The sequence below is a fragment of the Panthera pardus genome, unplaced genomic scaffold (genome assembly GCF_024362965.1).
Source record: "Panthera pardus isolate Hobbes unplaced genomic scaffold, ASM2436296v1 HiC_scaffold_7, whole genome shotgun sequence".
Classification (NCBI taxonomy): domain Eukaryota; kingdom Metazoa; phylum Chordata; class Mammalia; order Carnivora; family Felidae; genus Panthera; species Panthera pardus.
Window position 1 is genome coordinate 41,217,720 of NW_026527002.1, and position 18,266 is coordinate 41,235,985.

The window sequence follows — 18,266 nt, forward strand, 5'->3', positions numbered from 1 at the left end:
TGAGAATATTCTCTTATGTAACCACAGTAATCAATTTGAGTAAATTTGGTGTTTATACAATGTTTAATCTGTTTGGTTTCCAATTTTGTCAAATGATCCAATGTCCTTTATGGCATTTTTTTCCCCTTCTGTACAGGAGCCAATCTAGGATCATGTATTGCATTAATTTTCATATCTCTAACCTTTAATTTGGAACATTTTCACAGCCTTTGTCTTTTATGACATTGACATTTTTAAAACAATACTTTTCCTTTTATTTTTTATTTTTAAAATACTTTTAAAAATTAGAATATTTCTCATTTGGAGTTGTTTTGTTTTTTGTCATATTATGCATTCCTAGTCTAATACTACTAAGTGATGTATGTCCTTTTCAGCAAATCATAAGGAGGTATGAAATATCCATCTGTCTCTTATTGGTGATACTAATTTTGGTCACAGTCAAAATATTAATATTTTTTCCTTGTTAAATGTGAGTAGACATTTTAAGACCATGGTCCTCATCAGAATTTACCTCCTAGATGGGCAACAGGTACATGAAAAGTTGCTCAATACAACTAACATCAGGGAAATGCAAATCAAAACCACAGCAAGATATCACCTCACACATGTTAGAATGACTGGAATCAAAAACACAAGAAATAACAAGCATTGGCAAGGATGTGGAGAAAAGGGGACCCTTGTACACTGTTGGTAAGAATGTGAGCTGGTGCAGTCACCATGGAAAATAGTAAGGAGATTCTTCAAAAAATTAAAAATAGAACTACCCGGGGCGCCTGGGTGGCTCAGTCGGTTGAGCGTCCGACTTCAGCTCAGGTCACGATCTCACGGTCCGTGAGTCCGTGAGTTCGAGCCCCGCGTCGGGCTCTGGGCTGATGGCTCAGAGCCTGGAGCCTGCTTCCGATTCTGTGTCTCCCTCTCTCTCTGCCCCTCCCCGTTCATGCTCTGTCTCTCTCTGTCTCAAAAATAAATAAAAACGTTAAAAAATTAAAAAAAAAAAATAGAACTACCCTATGACCCAGCAATTCCACTTCTGGATATTTATCTGAAGAAAATGAAAACACTGGCTTGAAAAGATATCTGCACCCTCTTGTTCGCTGCAGCATTATTTACAGTAGCCAAGATACAGAAGCAACCTAAGTATCTGTTGATAGGTGAATGGATAAAGAAAATGTGTAAATATACATTAGAACATTTTTCAGCCATAAAAAAGAAGGAAATCTTGCCATCTGTGACAAGTTGGATGGACTTTGAGGGCATTATGCTAAATAAGTCAGACAAATATATGATCTTACTCATGTGGAATCTAAAAAACAAAAAAATCCCCAAAATTCATAGATTAGACTGGTCGTTGCAGAGATAGGGCGTGGGTGTAAGAGAAATGGGTGAAGGTGATCAAAAAGTATAAACTTCCAGTTATAAGTAAGTCATGAGGCTGTAATATATAGCATGGTGACTATATTATATATTTGAAAGTTGCTAAGAGAGTAGATCTTAAAGGTCTCATCACAAGAAGAAAAGGATTAGTAACTGCATATGGTAATGGAGACTTACTGTGGTGATCATCCACAATTCATACAGATATCAAGTTATGTTGTACACCTGAAACTAGTATATGTCAATTGTCTTGAAAAAAACCTTACCTCCTAGATTTAGCATGCATTGGTTACTCCTGCCTGAATCTAACAAGGCCATTCTTAATCAGTAGTGGGGAGATGGTATAATAATTTTCTTTTTAAAAATTACTTTGTGAGTGAATAAATTTATTTAAATGGACATACAGTAAAAGTCACTTTTTGTGGTGTACAGTTCTATAGGTTTTGAAACATGCATAGAGTCATGCGTTCACCATTGTGGTCATGAAAAAAGAACAATTCCATCAACCCAAAAAATTCCCTCACGTGCCCGTTTGTAGTCCACCACTCCCCTCCCCCATAATCTTTTGCTAGTCCTTCTGGTTCCGTTATGAGTTGTGAGTGTGCACAGCATAAGATACACTACTCCTTTTTTTTCTTTTTTAGAGTTTGCGAGTGAGGGAGAGGGATCAGATGAGGGAGGGGTGTAGAGGGAGAGAGAGAGGGAGAGAAAGAGAGAGAGAATACATAAGCAGGCTCCACGCTCAGCATGGAGCCCAATGTGGGGCTTGATCCTGGGATCATGACCTGAGCCAAAATCAAGAATCAGACGCTCAGCTGACTGAGCCAGCCAGGCGCCCCTAAACTACCACTTTTTTGAGCCATAATTTCTCTATTTGTAAATGGGTATATTGGTAATGACCCTGTGGGTATGTAGTGAGGACTGAGATCAGATAATCTCTGGGACAGTACCTAGCAAAGGGCCTGGCACTCGTAGACATTTGGTAAATGTTACTTCCTTCACTGCTTCCTCTAGAAAGCCCCTGGCTCTATTTCCTAGGTTCATCTCCAGACTTACACATAATTTTACCATCACTAATCTAATGAAGATTGTTTTTCTTCTCTTATGCTTACTTTTAAAAACGTTTTTATTATGGAAAAATTTTGAATATATATAGAATTGGAGAATGTAGTATAGTAAACTTCCATAAACCCATCACCCAGCTCCACCTGTTACTAGCTCATGGCCAATCTTGATTTTTCATCTCTCTCCCCACCTACCCCATCCTCACCTCCAAGTTATTTTGAAGTAAGTCTCAGATAAATTTTTCCGTCTGTAAATATTGCCATATGTATCTCTAAAAGATAACTCATTTAAAAAATAACTACAAAACCATTGTCCAACATTAAAAATTTAATAATTCCTTAGTATCATTAAACATCTAGTGTTCAGATTTTTCCTAGTTTTCTCTTCCTCTTCAAATCAGGATTCAGATAAAGTCCACATACTGCAACTGGTTCATCTATCAAATTTCTTTTAATCTAATTGTCTGCCCCCACTCTTTTTCTTGGCAATTTATTTCTAGAAGACGATCTCCTATTTTTGAATGCAGACCTTGAAAATATTGGAAGTAATTTGCAGTTTTATTTAGGAACCTCTTAATGACAAGAATTTGATTGATATATAGCTTCAAGGAAAAATTAAAACAAATATACAGAGTTAAACTTCGTTTTTGGCTGAATCATGTGGTTATGCAGTCACAAATACTGATTTTGAGACTGTGAAGGAAGAGTGCATTTATTAAGGTTTTTGAATGCTGTTTACAGGTTAAGGACTCAGTCTCTGAGAAAACAATTGGACTGATGCGAATGGAGTTTTGGAGAAAAACTGTGGATGACATATACAGTGACAACCCACCCCAGCAGCCTGTGGCCATCGAGCTGTGGAAGGTAAAAGCAAAATGCTACTTTAAAAGAATTCTTAACGTATATTCATTTTTTGAGAGACAGAGACAGAGTGTGAGTGTGGGAGGAGCAGAGAGAGAGAGGGAGACACAAAATCTGAAGCAGGCTCCAGGCTCTGTGCTGTCAGCACAGAACCCGATGTGGGGCTCGAACTCCTGGACCATGAGATCATGACCTCAGACGAAGTCAGACACTTAACCGACTGAGCCACCCAGGAGCCCCACAAAATGCTACCTTTAATTTGTAAGTGTTATTTGAGCATACTTAAAAAAAAATTATTTTTAATGTTTATTTATATTTGAGAGAGAGAGCATGTTTGGGGAAGGGGCAGAGAGATGAGACAGAATCTGAAGCAGGCTCCAGGATCTGAGCTGCAAGCTGTCAGCACAGAGCCCAATGTGGGGCTTGAACTCATGAGCAGTGAGATCATCACCTGAGCTGAAGTCAGACGTTTAACCGACTGAGCCACCCAGGCACCCCTTGAGCATACTTTTTGATGCATACAATTTGGCTAGTGGCTATGGGGAATCTATCCTGAAAAAATCTTAGGCTCATGTAATGTTCAAAGCTGTTAGTTTTGATAGGAATTTTAAATCATCTGCTAATAACCTGCACAGATCTTTGCTGAATTTCTTTATTAAAGGAAAAAAAAAAAAAAAGAATCTGGTCCCTTTGTGTTACCAACTACTTATTTGTTTTCCACATATTTGGTTGTAGAAATTAAACACCATACATTTTAGAAAATGTTTTATTTATTTTTAAGAGAGAGAGCATGAATGGGGAAGGGATGGGGGTTGGGGGGCAGAAGATCCAAGGCAGGCTCTGAGCTGTCAGGACAGAGCCTGATGTGGGGCTCAAACCCATGAACTGTGAGATCATGACCAGAGCTGAAGTTAGACGTTCAACTACTGATCCACCCAGGCACCCCAAACCCCATACATTTTGAAGCAGTGGCAGGTTAATTGTTCTATTTGCCCAGCAGCTCCTTATTCTAGTGCTCCAATCCATTCTGTGGGCTGTAGAAAAACGCATACTGATCTTTTGTGAAGGGAGACTTGCGATCACCATTGTCCAGACACAAATGTAAAACTGCCTTGTTGCATATTCATTGATGAATTTTAAGTATTAGAGAATGGAAACTTATGGGCTGGAGAATTATTCGGACAGCTAGATGTATACAGTGAATAGTTTCACATTAAAGCAGTTATATGGATCCCTCATTCATAAACAGCCACGCAGAGTTCTGAAATGTGCTGCACCATGACTGGAGGAAGGGAATTAGGTGCGTTTTGTCACTGATCTGTGTCCCTACTGTAGTGTGATGAGTGCTAAAAGACAGGTTCTGTAACGGAGCCACGGACAGGCCTGACAGGGGTGCCCCTCTTCTCAGGTCTGTGTACCAGCAGAGGCAGGCCCCGTTCCTGGGCCCCCGACTGACTTCACAGAGCCCCAGTAAGGATGGAAAAAGCCAGGCGCCCCCAAGTCTGGGACTGAGAAGAAAAAGTGGATGGGAAGCTGTGAGTATTAGATTAGTTGTTTATCTCTGTTTACCTCACTTTAAGAACCTCAACCTTGGGGACTCCATTTAGAGAAAAATTTTCTCTAAAATCTAGAAAAACTATTCTTTTACACTCAGACATCCCCGCAGTGGGGGTTTATGCTAAGGCTTGCATCCTTAGAGATTCCTTCAAGACAAATTTATCTTGTCTTGGCCTCTCTCAAAAAAAAAAAAAAAACAGAAGACCCATCTGAATTGTAGAATGTTTACACATGTGCCAATTGATCCGATTTTAATAGCTCTTTAAATGTTGATGATTGCTGTTGACCAGCTTTCTGATATGACCAGTGTTGAAGGTTAATATGAATATTTGAAAGAAGCAGGTGGTGGTCATAGCAGATGTCTTGATTGCATGTTTACCCTTCCACACTCTGTTGGAGCACATGCTTTTTGCACACTGTCCAGTAAAACTTTTCATTGGTTCTTTAGAGAGCATCAGGTTCTTTTAGAAGATTAAGTGGGGAAAGAGTGATAGTGTATTGTGCAGGGAGAACTCTTCTGCCACAGTGATTCATTAGTGCTTTTAGGATGCAAGATAATTGCATATCTATAATTACATGTGTATTTCATATGGTTTTCTCCATTTCTCTGTGTATTAATGTTAGTTGCAAGCTTGAACTTATGTTTATAGCCAAGGTTTTTATTCTGTTTGGCTTCTGTTTTAAAAATTGTTGATACTTTATTCAGCAGATTTTCAGCTGCTTATTAAATCCTTGTGTTTTTTTTTTTTAACCTTGATCTCTGATTTCCTTCAGAATCAGACAGAAGAATTATATTTTATGGTCAAGGAACTATAGCTGTTATGGCTTCAGCCTTGAGTAAACAAAAATCTGACTTTCTATGGTTAAATATGTATTTAGTACTTTTATGTGCCAGGAATGGTACTTGATGGTGGTTACAAAGATCAAACATGCCTTGTGCCCCACTCAGACATGTACAAAATAGAACAAGATCAGGACTCTGTAATGACTGAGGAATCCCAAGCTGATTCCTGGGACTGGGGAGAGGCCTGCAGGGAGTCCTGCCATGTAATAGCAACAGTGCTGAGAGAGCTTTGCAACCAACACCGTGCAGCTCCTTTAGCTTCTGTTAGTTCCTGGAAGGCAGAATGGGCTCTGTTCTCTGTGCTTCCAGTTAGTATCATTAGTCATTAGTATCAATGATGTCTTAGAGTCTTAGATGGAGTATAGGATATTCCTGAGACTTTGTTTCACTACCATATTTATTTTTTCTTCCCTTTTTAAAAAATTTATGTATTTTGAGAGAGAGAGAGAGAGAGAGAGAGAGGGCAGGGGAGGGGCAGAGAGAGAGGGAGAGAGAATCCCAAGCGTGCGGAGCCTCATGCTGGCTCAAACTCCTGAACTGTGAGATCATGATCTGAGCTGAAATCAAGAGTTGGACACTTAACTGACTGAGCCATCCAGGTGCCCCTGCCATATTTATTTTTTATGAAAATATATCTTACTTATTGTTGACTTGGCAAGAAAACAATGTTTTTAAAACTTATTTGGAAATAATTTCAAACTGTCAGAAAGGTTGCAAAATTTAAAACGGTACAAAGAACACTTGCATAATCTACATCCAGATTCACCTGTTGTTAACATTTTTATCCTGTTAATGATTTGTGCAGTGCCCACATACAAGTTCATGTGTGCTCTGTGTGTGTGTGCATTTTCACACTCATAATTTTTATCTGAATCACTTGAGTATAAGTTCTATACTTCATGGCCCTTCATCCCTGAATACTTTAAGTATTTCCTAAGAATAGGGATATTCTCTTATGTTATCTGAATAGCTACTAACTTTTGTAAATTTAAGTTTGATGTAACATTTTTATATAATTTTCCATTTATATTCCACTTTTGTCAGTTTCCCCAGTAATGTCCACAATAGTATTTTCCCCTCGAGTATAGGATCCAGTCTAGGATCATGTATTAGTTGTCACGTCTCTTTCTCCTGCTTTAATCTGGAACATTTCTGTAGCTTCTATCTTCTATGACATTGATTGACTTTTTTTTTAAAAGTTCATTTTTATTTATTTTGAGAAAGATACAGAGAGCAAGCGGGGGAGGGACAGAGAGAGAGAAGGAGACAGAATCCCAACCAGGCTCCACGCTTTCAGTGCAGAGTGTGATGCAGTGCTGGAACTCATGAACTGTGAGATTATAACCTGAGCCAAAATCAAGAGTCAGACACTTGCAGTGTCTGGGTGGCTCAGTCAATTAAGTGTCCGACTTCACCTCAGGTCATGATCTCACCATTCGTGAGTTTGAGCCCCGCATCAGGCTCTGTGCTGACAGCTCAGAGCCTGGAGCCTACTTTGGATTCTGTGTCTCCCTCTCTCTCTACCCTCCCCCAATCATGCTCTGTCTGCCTCTCTCCCTCTCAAGAATAAACGTTAAAAAAAATTTTTTTTTAATTATCAAAAAAAAAAAAAAAAAAATCGGACATTTAACCAATTGAGCCACCCAGGTGCCCTGTCATTGACAGTTTTGAAGAGTATAGCCTCCTTCCCCTGCTTTTTTAGAACATTCCTCATTTGGGAATTGTCTGATGTTTTCTCATGACTAATTCAGTTTATACATGTTTGGCCAGAATACTGCAAAGGTGATGTGTTCTTCTTAGGGTATCACATCTGTTGGCACACTTTGTCCATCTGTTCTTTGTTGGCACTGTTTTCATCACCTGGTCAAGATGTTGCTTGGGTTCCCAGTCTGTAATTATAATTCCTCTCATAAATTAATCAACTTTAAGGCTATGCACATATCCTGCTCCATGTCAGTTTCTTCCTAAACTTAGCATTCATTGATGGTTCTTGTCTGGTTCAGTCTTTATTTGTTATGATTGCAAAAAGGTAATTTCCAGACTCTAGCACTCGGTCAACATTACTGGTTGGCACTTGGCATTCTAATATAAGGAAGAGCTCTCAATCTCTTGTATTTGTTTATTGATTATTGCTATGAACTCGTGAATTCCTGTTGTTTTCCAGTATTTTATAATTCATTACTATATATGATTATTTTGATGTTCAAGTTGTCCCAGACTTGGATAGTGGGAGTCTTATCAAACTGGGTCCTATGTCCTTATGACATGCATCCTCATCACTTTTTGGGACACTTTGTATTTTCTGGCACAGTAAAATATTCTAGGATCACCTTGAATCTCCCCTGCCTCTGTTTCTCCAGAGTCCCGTTTCCTTCGGGGGGAGTGGAACTGGAGACCAAGATCTGGGCACTAGGTGTGCTTTTTCCTACTGGAATCTCTATTTGCTAAGATAAAACTGTACCCTACAGATTATTTTCTTTGAACTTTTAGTTACTCTTTTCGTGTTTGGAGAAGTGGTTATTTTCACTAAGTAAAATTTTTGTCCTATGGAAAAAAGTTTGTGTGTAATAAATAAGCATAGAAGTCAAGATGAATCACATAACAGAAGCTTGTTATTTAATTCTTGTTTTGTTTTTATTTTTAAAGTGGAATTGTTAAATTACTAATAGCATAAGAAAAAAAGTCTAGTGGAAATGTTTTGGATGTATTATCTATACTTGGAAATGTTTTGAAATGTTTTCTAGGGACATTTTCTTTTCCCCTGATACTTTAACATAGCTATCTGGTGATAGTTATTACAAGTTTCCTTACCTAGTTTTGTATTTGGTTTGTTCATTTTCAGTCTGCTGAAGTCATTTCTAGTACTTTCTAAAAATTTACAACACTCTTGTTTTTTTCAGGCTGTCAAAAGACATAATCTGACTAAAAGATGGCTTATGAAAATCATTGATGAAAGAGTAAGTTGAAATTGCTCAAGTCATAAGTGTTTTCTTCCTTTTTATCTGTAAGCTAATTCCTCAGGGAGGAAATGTTTTAATATGTGTGTTACATTCTGGAGGAAGGAGATTTTAGAGAACTGTCATTGTATCCATTCTCTATCATTACATGCGCTCATTTCAGCCCCCTGCCCCTGCACCTTGAGTCAGACAGGCAAACACAGGTACCTAGGCAGAGACGGGTATGCGCACCCTACCCCCACTCTACTATTTTGTTTGGTTTTTAAATGGAAATGTTTGGACTTATACAAAAGTAGAGAGAATAGTGTAATATACTTTCATGTATTTGTTACCCAGCTTTAATTAGTTATAAATACATATCCAATCTTGTTTCATCTATATTCTACCAAATCTTCTCATTAAATGCCACTGGATTATTTTATTTTATTATTATTTTTTTGCCACTGGATTATTTTAAAATAAACCAGCATATTATTAGCTTGCAAATATATATTATATCTTGAAAAGATTTTTAAAAATGCTTTTAGAAAACATACCCACAATAAATGATCATACCTTAAAAAAATTACAGATAATTCCTTAATATCATCAAAACTTGAGTAGTCATACACATACCTTTATGTACACGCAATATTTGGATCTCTGTCCAGATAGTTGAGGGAATAGGAAAGTCTGATGGTTCTATTCTAGTGAATGGAATGCTATACTATGTTCTAGGAACTGAGTTCTACTTCCAACCAAGCATACAAATTACTCTCTGGCCTGGGCTAATTTATGTAATCTTTCTGACACATGGTTGGCTCAGTGTCCTCATTGGCCTGATATTTATCACATACTGTTGTCATGAAAATGTGAGTTCACTTAGTTTATTTGGATACAGCCTATTAATAATCATAGGCTATAGTAATTACAAACCAAAACAGGAGATAACGACTTGAGCATTTAAAAGAAATAGTTGTTGGGGCACCTGGGTGGCTCAGTCAGTTAAGTGTCCGACTGCGGCTCAGGTCATAATCTCGTGGTTCACAGGTTCAAGCCCCACATCAGGCTCTGTGCTGACAGCTCAGAGCCTGGAGCCTGCTTTGTGGATTCTGTCTCCCTCTCTCTCTCTGGCCCTCCCCTGCTCGTACTCTGTCTCTCTCAAAAATAGATAAAGCCTTTAAAAATAAATAAATAAAAGAAATAGTTGTTGGCCTACAGAGTTAATTAGCACTAAGAAGATCTATTTTTCAGGTGTTTTCTGTTTTTATGAGGTAAAGACAATTAGAAAATTCAAGACAGAGATAACTTTTTGGTTTAATGGAAAATAACATCTGGCATTTGTAGGGAGGGATATTTAAGAGTAAAAGACTAGGCTCAAGTCTCCCACATTGATCTTTAGATTTAGTGCAATTCCTATAAAAACTCCAGCTGCCTTGTTGCAGAAATTAACAAGCTGATCCTGAAATCCATATGGAAACACCAGAGACCCAGAATCGCTAAAGCAATCCTGCTAAAGAAGAAAGCTCCAAAGTTATAGTAATCAAACTGTGGATTATTGGCACAGCATAGGCATATAGATCAATGGAACAGAATTGAAAGTCCAGAAATAAACCCATAAATTTATAGTTGATTTTTTTGATAGGGGTGTGAAGATAATCCAATGGGTAAAGAATAGCCTTTTCAACAAATAACATCAGGACGACTAGATATCTGCATGCAAAGAATGAATTTGGATTCCTATCTAACACCTATCTAACACCATATGAAAAAACTAACTCAAAATAGGTCAAACACCTAATGTAACACCTAAATGTAAGAGTTAAAACTATAAAACACTTAGGAGAAAACATAGATATAAATCTTTGTGACTTCAGGTTAGGCAGTGATTTCTTAGATACAATATCAAAAGGATAAGCAATAAAAGAAAAAGCAGGTAACTGGACTTAAACAAAATTAAAAATTTCAAGAAAGTGAGAAAGCAGTCCATGGAATTGGAGAAAGTATTTGCAAGTTATATATATATATATTTGATAAGGAATAAGTACCTAGAATATGTAAAACTCTTAAAACTCAACAATAAAAAGACAGATCACCCAATTTAAAAATGGGGAAAGGATTTGAGTAAACATTTCTGCAAGGGAGATCTACCTATGACCAGTAAGCACCTAAAAGGATGCTCAACATCTTTTCATTATGGAAATGTGAATCAAAACCAGAATAAATTACTCCTTTACACTCATCAGGATGGCTATAATAAAAATATGAACAATAATGAGTGTTGGTGAGGATATAGATAAATTAGAAACTTTCATACGTTGCTGATGGGAATGTGAAATGGTATAGCTGCTTTGGAAAAAATTTGGCAGTTCTTCAGAAAGTTAAACATAGAGTTACCAAAGACCCAGCAGTATCACTCCTGTATTTATACCCAAGAAATGAAAACATGTGTCTGCACAAAATCTGTAACAAATGTTCACACCAGCATTATTCATAGTAGTCCAAAAGTGGGAACAACCCATAGTCTACCAATGAGTGAATAAAAACATAGTGTGGTATATCCATACAATGGAATATTATTAATACTTTCTCCAGTTAAAAAGAATCAGGTACTGATATGTGCTCCAACATGGATGACCCTTAAAAATGTGCTAACTGAAAGAAGCCAGATACAAAAAACTACATATTGTATCACTGCATTTTTATAAAATGTCCTGAGCAAACAAATCCATGGAGACAGAAAGTAGGTGAGTGGTTTGTTGGGGGATGAGAGAAGGAAGAAGTGGGAAGTAACTGCTTAATGGATACAGGGTTTCTCTTTGAGGCGGGAAAACAGTATGAGATTAGATAGTGGTGATGGTTGTACAACTTTGTGAATATACTGAAAACCACTGAATTGTACATTTTAAAAGGGTACATTTTACAGTATGTGAATTATGACTCAATTTTTAAAAAATGTAAAAGATTGGACATAATTTTTTCCCCTGGGATCATTGCTAGTGCCATTTTCTTCTGATTAAAAAATAAAGAGGAAGGGGTATATTTCCTTGGCAGTAGGGTCTTTGTGGATGTATTATGATAAAAGTGGCTAGATGTTCTTAGCCTGAGATTTACATTTTTCGGTTTCTGGAATATAGTGTGATCAGGTAAAGTAATCACCCCCGTTACTTTATGGAGCTTGGTTTCTTTGGGGTAGGGCCTGGTTATGATCTCCTTTCCTTTTCTACGCACCTTTTCTTTATTAAAAACATGGGCTTAACAGTTAAAATGTATAGATTTGAATCCTATCCCCACCATTTACTAGCTATGTGACCTGTGGCTCCATTTCCTCATCTGCAACATGGAAAAAGCATTAATTCTTTATTTTGGGGGGGGGGGGGGAGGTTTCTAGGATTAAAAAGATAATGTCTAAAGTGCTTAAGTCAGAACTCAGTTAAGTCAGTGTCTCATGATTCCTTGGGCTTTTGAAGGAATTAAAAATTAAGCTAACCCCATGTCTGGGGTGATTTGTGCATTGAGATTATTCCCAAGGTATTATTTTGAGGGGTGATTTGTAATTACTGAATGTGTAGGACTTTAATATTTTAATTTTATTTTAATCTTATCGTGTACTAAACAATATATACTAATTATTTTTATTCTTTATTAATTCTTCAGGGCAAAAAAATGGTGCTTTTCTTTATAAAATATTGATAATTCATCAAACTTTATTTGCATTTTGTTTGACTATAGGAAAAAAATTTGGATGACAAACCATATCGTAATATCCAGGAACTGGAAAACTATGCTGAAAACACTCAGAGCTCTCTTCTTTATTTAACACTAGAAATATTGGGTAAGTCATTTTTCCAGTTTTATAATTCTGTTTTCAAAGAAAATACCTCTCAGACTTCACTCTTTCATAATCTGACAGTCTAATTGGTTTAACACGAAGGTTTTCTTCACACCATCTGTAAAGGAATGGTTTTTTGTTTGTTTTTCTTTAGCAGAAAGGGGAATATATATATCTTTCTTTGGAGTGCAGACTAATCAAAATACTCAGGCTCTCATAAAAGTACTTTAGCTACCTCATGGGAATGCTGTAATTAATAATCTGGTAATTACAGGTGATTTTTCTTTTTCAAGTGTCTCCTACAATTTGGAAGACCTGGGGCCTGACTCTTCCTTCCCTGTCAATAAAACTTCCCCGTGTAAAAAAAATAAAAAGTAGAAAATATAAAACTGCGTTTCTCAAAGTTCTTGCAAGACTTTTCTTTCTCTGTCCTCTTAAAAATCAATAAAACAAACAAATTTAGATGATCCTTTTCCTCATCTACTTTGTTTTAAGTTGGTGAGGTCTTATTGTAATGAGGAGATTGTTTGGATCAAGGACAATACCCTCTCTTTTGAAGAAGGTAATATATCTTTATGTCACCCTAAAGGAGTAACACAAGTCCCTATTGAGATTCCCAGGCTCATTCCGCCTGTGTGCCCGGTGACATGTTTGCCAACACAATGAAAGGAGGGAGCAAAGAGCAGACGGTTTGTCAAGCGTATACTTAAAATGAGGTCATATGGAAATTGCATTGAGGAGAAGAAATGGAAGACTTGTAATGTTTTTCCAAGATAGCTGATTAAAATTCCAAATGTGTTCTCAGTGTTCTGTAGTCTGAGGAAAACACTTTCATTTAAAAGTTGAGGTTCGGAAACCTGTTCAGTGGTAAACAGTCAGCTTGTCTTTGTGCCCAGTTTTGCTCACATAAGTCTTGTTTTTCAGATATAACACACAAGATAAACACCTACTTTTACATGTTTAGGTGATTTCTCCAAGCTGCCTCTATTGATCTGTTGTGCATGTAAGCCATGTTGCTTCATTTCTAAAATCCTAGGTGTAAAGGATCTTCATGCAGATCATGCCGCAAGTCACATTGGAAAAGCGCAGGGCATTGTCACTTGCTTGAGAGCAACGCCCTATCATGGTAGCAGAAGAAGAGTGTTCCTTCCCATGGAAATTTGTATGCTGGTAAGGCTGTTACTTGTTTCCTCTAATAATTTACTTCAGGAACATGGGGAGGGACATTATCTCTTGGTTCTTTGCTTCATCTGTTCAAGTAACTGCTTTGAAATGAATGCTAATTGCTTTTTTGCTCCAGTTATCACATCAGAATTTTATCAGTCGGGCACCTGAGATCAGTGGTGGATCCATGTTTCCTTGCTTGTATAATTTTGTTCTACCCACAACTGTTGGTAATTAACATCTTGTCGCATGTTCTTCTAGGAGTGTGTGTGTATGTGTGTCTGTAGGTGCAAACACAAGTGTGTGTACATGTATTTTCAAAAACAAAATAAACATTGTACTATAGATTCTATTCTGTCACCTGTTGTTCTTGAACTAAGGTAAAGTGTGCTTTTAGATTCCTAACGTAATGTGTATTTTCCCACACAGCATGGCGTTTCACAAGAGGATTTTCTACGGCAGAACCAAGCTAAAAATGTGAGAGATGTGATATATGACATTGCCAGCCAGGCACACTTGCACCTAAAGCATGTAAGTAGGCTCTCTGCCAAATTATTTAGGAAACTACTATTTCTAGATGTGGCTGTTCCTCGAGCATAGTTAGGGTTCCTGGTCTTTACTCCATTTCTCATTGAAATCCCAGATTTATCTCAGGCACTCTTGAAAACTTTCTCCAGTTTTTTATGGTCCCCCTGTCTCCCTCTCAGCAGATGAACACATCCTTTACCGAGCAAGCCCAGCCTCAGCTTCCTCGGTGAGCTCCTTTGTGCTCTGTGCACCCACCAGCTCTCACTCTCAGGGGACAGGCCCTGCCAGGGCTGATGGCTCCTCTCCCAGGAGCTCATGTCCTCAGTGTCCGCAGCTGGCCTGATAACTCACCCCTTTTCTAGGCAGCCTTCGGATATTCTGTGGCACATTTCCCCCCTCCCGGTTAAACTTTTGTGAGTAAGTGGCTACATTCATTGTTACCTCAAGGCCAGCAGCACCATGGCACCGTTCATTGTGCTATCATTTCGCTTCCATCCTGCCTATTCTAATAATAGGCATCACTAAATAATCTCCTTATTGCCACATTAGGGGGCACTTAAAACTCTCATTCATGCTAACTCTTTCTGCTATTGACATCATAGACGTTTTGCTCCTTGAAACTTTCTTTTCTTTTTTTTTAATTTACATCCAAGTTAGTTGTTTTTTTTAATTTTTTTTTAACGTTTATTTATTTTTGAGACAGAGAGAGACAAAGCATGAACGGGGGAGGGTCAGAGAGAGGGAGACGCAGAATCTGAAACAGGCTCCAGGCTCCGAGCTGTCAGCACAGTGCCTGACGCGGGGCTTGAACTCACGGACCGCGAGATCATGACCCGAGCTGAAGTCGGCCGCTTAACCGACCGAGCCACCCAGGCGCCCCTTTAATTTTTTTTTAAAGTTTATTTATTTTGGGAGAGGGGAGGGGCAGAGAGAGAGGGAGAGAGAAAATCCCAAACAGGCTCTGCACTCTCAGCACAGAGCCCAATGCGGGGCCTGAACTCATGAACTGTGAGATCAGACCTGAGTCAAAATCAAGAGTCAGCCACTTAACTGACTGAGCCACCCAGGCAACCCTTTAAGATTTTATTTTTAAGTAACCTCTACACCTGATGTGGGGCTTGAACTCACAACCGTGACATCAAGTCTCAGGCTCCAATAACTGAGACAGCCAGGTGCCCCCTTCTCCCCTTTCTTGAAACTACATCCTTCATCTGAATCATGCTATTCCTTCCTGATTCTCCTAGAACCATTACTTCATTTTAGTGTCTCCTGAAAACTTGGTGGAAACTTTTTATCTCCCTGATTCTCATGATGCTCTTTCTCCCTGGTTCTTCTTGTGAACCTTTTTCTTTTCCATTTGTTTGTTTGTTTGTTTGTTTGTTTGTTTGTTTGTTTGTTTTCTGAGCCTCAGTGGATCCTAAAGACCTTGTCATTTACCTGCAGACCTCAGGTCCCTTGTACTTGCTGTTTTTCTGCTTGGAAGATGTTCTTCACCCCCAACTCCTCCACTCCCAAACCCATAGGCAGTATCAAATATCACCTTATCAGAAAGATTCTTCCTGGCTACCTTATCTAAAATAACAGCCTCCTTTTCCATTCCCTCAGTCCCTTTACCTGGCCTAGCACTTCTCACTGCCTGACACAGAATGTAAGTGACTTTGTTTGGTTCTAGGCTGCATTCTTCAACATCTAAAGTGCCTGGTACATTATAGGCACTCAGTAAATTTTTGTGAAATATTAAATAGGTAATCAGATTGTAAGCTTTTTGAGGGCCAAGATTCTATATTAATCTTTTTCTAAATTTTCTGAAGCATAGTTCTCCACCCCAACGGAGGTATAGGTAAAATACATGGAACTTTAGATGAGAAATCACTTAAAACTAGCAGAGTTTTACATGAGGTCTGAGAACACAACAGAATCATAAATGCAGGAATGCCCTGAGTTGGAACCTGACCAGTCCCAGTTGATGGACACTTAAGGCATCTGAAAAATACAGATTCCCAGGCCTTACCCCCTGGTGATACAGTAAACCTGGGATGGGGCCAGGAATTAAAATTTCCAAATGATTTTAAACACCAGGTTTGAAAACTACTGGTTTGTAGGTTATGTGAAATAGGATCCTGGAACACAGGCTTGGAAGGGTGGACCGAAGGAAGATAATAGAGTTCGGGAAGATTTGAGAGGCTCTGGAGCACAGTGGATGACAGTGCAGACTCTGAAACCAGAATCTGACTTTCAGTCCTAGCTCTGCCATTTCCTGATCACATGATCTTCACCTCTGTGCCTCACTTGCCACCTCTGGGAAAGAGGGTCATATTAGGGCTGAACTCAAAGAGCTGTGATTTAGATAAATGAGTTAATGTGTGTAAGACTTTATAACCATGCCTGGCATATCATAAGTGACATGTGAGTGGGCTCCCTTCATCATAGCCACCATCAAGTAGAGCAGTGACAGTAGTGTTGCACATTAGAGAACCTGGCCAGCAGTGTTTGAGACGAATTTGGGGGGTGGGAGATCAGTTAGGAGGCTTATTTAGGAGAGAGAGAAAGAAGGTCTGACTTAGGGTAAATGTTTAGATATGTTTATATAGATTTATACACACACACAACAGAGGAGGAATCAACTAGACTTGACGGATTGGGTGGTAGCAGGATCAGGAAGAGGGAAGGCTGCACGGAGTTCAGGTTTAGGTGATGATGGTGCCGTTCAGAGACTACTGTGAAAAGCAGCGGTGTGCTGGTGCTAACCAGGAGCCTCTGGGCCAGCTGTTGGACATCTCTGAATTTAAGGGGATTTGAGGCCACCTAGGGAGATGGGCTATTGAAGACTGCAGGATTGGGACTTTGAAGGGAGGTCAGAACTGGAGATAAAGATTGGGGAGTCATCCACATAGAAAGCCTCTGGTTAAAGTTCTAAGTGTGGGTGGTGTTGCCCGAGAAGAAAGTACATCTAGACATGAGGACCAAGGGCAGGACCCAAGGCCCACCTCCACTTCTCAGGTAGAAGGGAAAAAAGGGCCAGTTACTAAGAAGAAGGGAAAGGAACTAATGGCCAAAGAAGTACGTGCACTGAGAGTCAGTGTCTTGGAAACCAAAGGAGGAGAAAATTCTAAGAAAGGGGAATATTAAAGTTTTGCATGCTACAGAGAGGTTGAAAAGATGGGTATGGCGGTTAGTAAATTTTGGGTGATCTTGAAAAGACCAATTTTAGTAGATGGTTGAGGGTAAGACCAGAGTGCAGGGGGTTAAGATGTCAGGAGGTAGAGGCAGTATCTGACCATGTAAATGAAGACCCGCAGACAAGAGTGGGCTTGGTGAGGGCAGGATGATGGGCATCAGCGTGAGTGGATCAGGGCTTCGTGGTCCAGGGTAGTAGGGAGTTAGGCGGGATAGAAGAGGTTGGAACCAAGATGTAGAAGCCCTGGGATTCCAAAATGAAGAGATAAGACTTGGTGTATCAAGGGGTTAAGTTAAAGTAAAAATTAAAATAAATTAAAAAAAATTTTAAACAGAAAGTAAAATAATTCATTTGGCAGCCTGTATAAACTGAATTAAAGGTCGAGAACCGGGCAGGAAGATCAGTTAGGAGGCTCTTACATTCGTGTAACCAGGAGATACTGATGATCGAAGCTAGGGAGGTACAGGGACTTCTTAATGCAAGTATTTCCTCACTCACCCCTCACCACAGAGCTGGAGGGCCAAAGTTGTGGGTGTTATTAGGCAGCTGGAAAAGGCCAAAGCCAATCCATAAGAAAGAATGAGATTCTTATTAAAGTACCTTTTCTGGAGTCTTTTAGGCTTAGGAGATTAATTTTAATTGGCAGGAGAGCTATTTTCTGACCTTTCAGAGAAGCCCTAGCTGTGTTGTTAAACTTCTGGTATTGCTTTGTGTTCACTTTCAGAAGGAGAGTGTTTATCTCCAGAAATATTTATGTTTGAAACCGGTTTCCTTTTGTCTTCCTTTGTAGGCTAGGTCCTTCCACAAAAGTGTTCCTGTGAAAGCATTTCCTGCTTTTCTTCAGACGGTAAGTGGATTAACAGAGAAGGCTGGTTAATTACTGAAGCAGATGTGTACGATCTCTTTTTCTGTTTTATAAAGTTCCCAA

General features: G+C 38.8%; 1 protein-coding gene across 7 annotated transcripts in view; it reads left to right on the forward strand.

Moving 5' to 3' along the window:
* Positions 1-18,266, forward strand: part of NDUFAF6 (NADH:ubiquinone oxidoreductase complex assembly factor 6) — a 30,759-nt gene that overhangs the window by 9,701 nt on the left and 2,792 nt on the right. For 4 of the 7 annotated variants that reach the window (XM_019453505.2, XM_019453506.2, XM_053896543.1 and 1 more), the window contains 6 exons: positions 3,180-3,302; positions 8,601-8,657; positions 12,369-12,471; positions 13,505-13,638; positions 14,062-14,163; positions 18,129-18,185. In XM_019453505.2, coding sequence (XP_019309050.1) covers positions 3,180-3,302; positions 8,601-8,657; positions 12,369-12,471; positions 13,505-13,638; positions 14,062-14,163; positions 18,129-18,185 — 576 coding nt within the window. Of the gene's footprint in view, positions 1-3,179; positions 3,303-4,707; positions 4,835-8,600; positions 8,658-12,368; positions 12,472-13,504; positions 13,639-14,061; positions 14,164-18,128; positions 18,186-18,266 lie in introns of all 7 variants that reach the window. The other 3 variants (XM_053896542.1, XM_053896541.1, XM_053896540.1) reach the window with 1 other exon arrangement.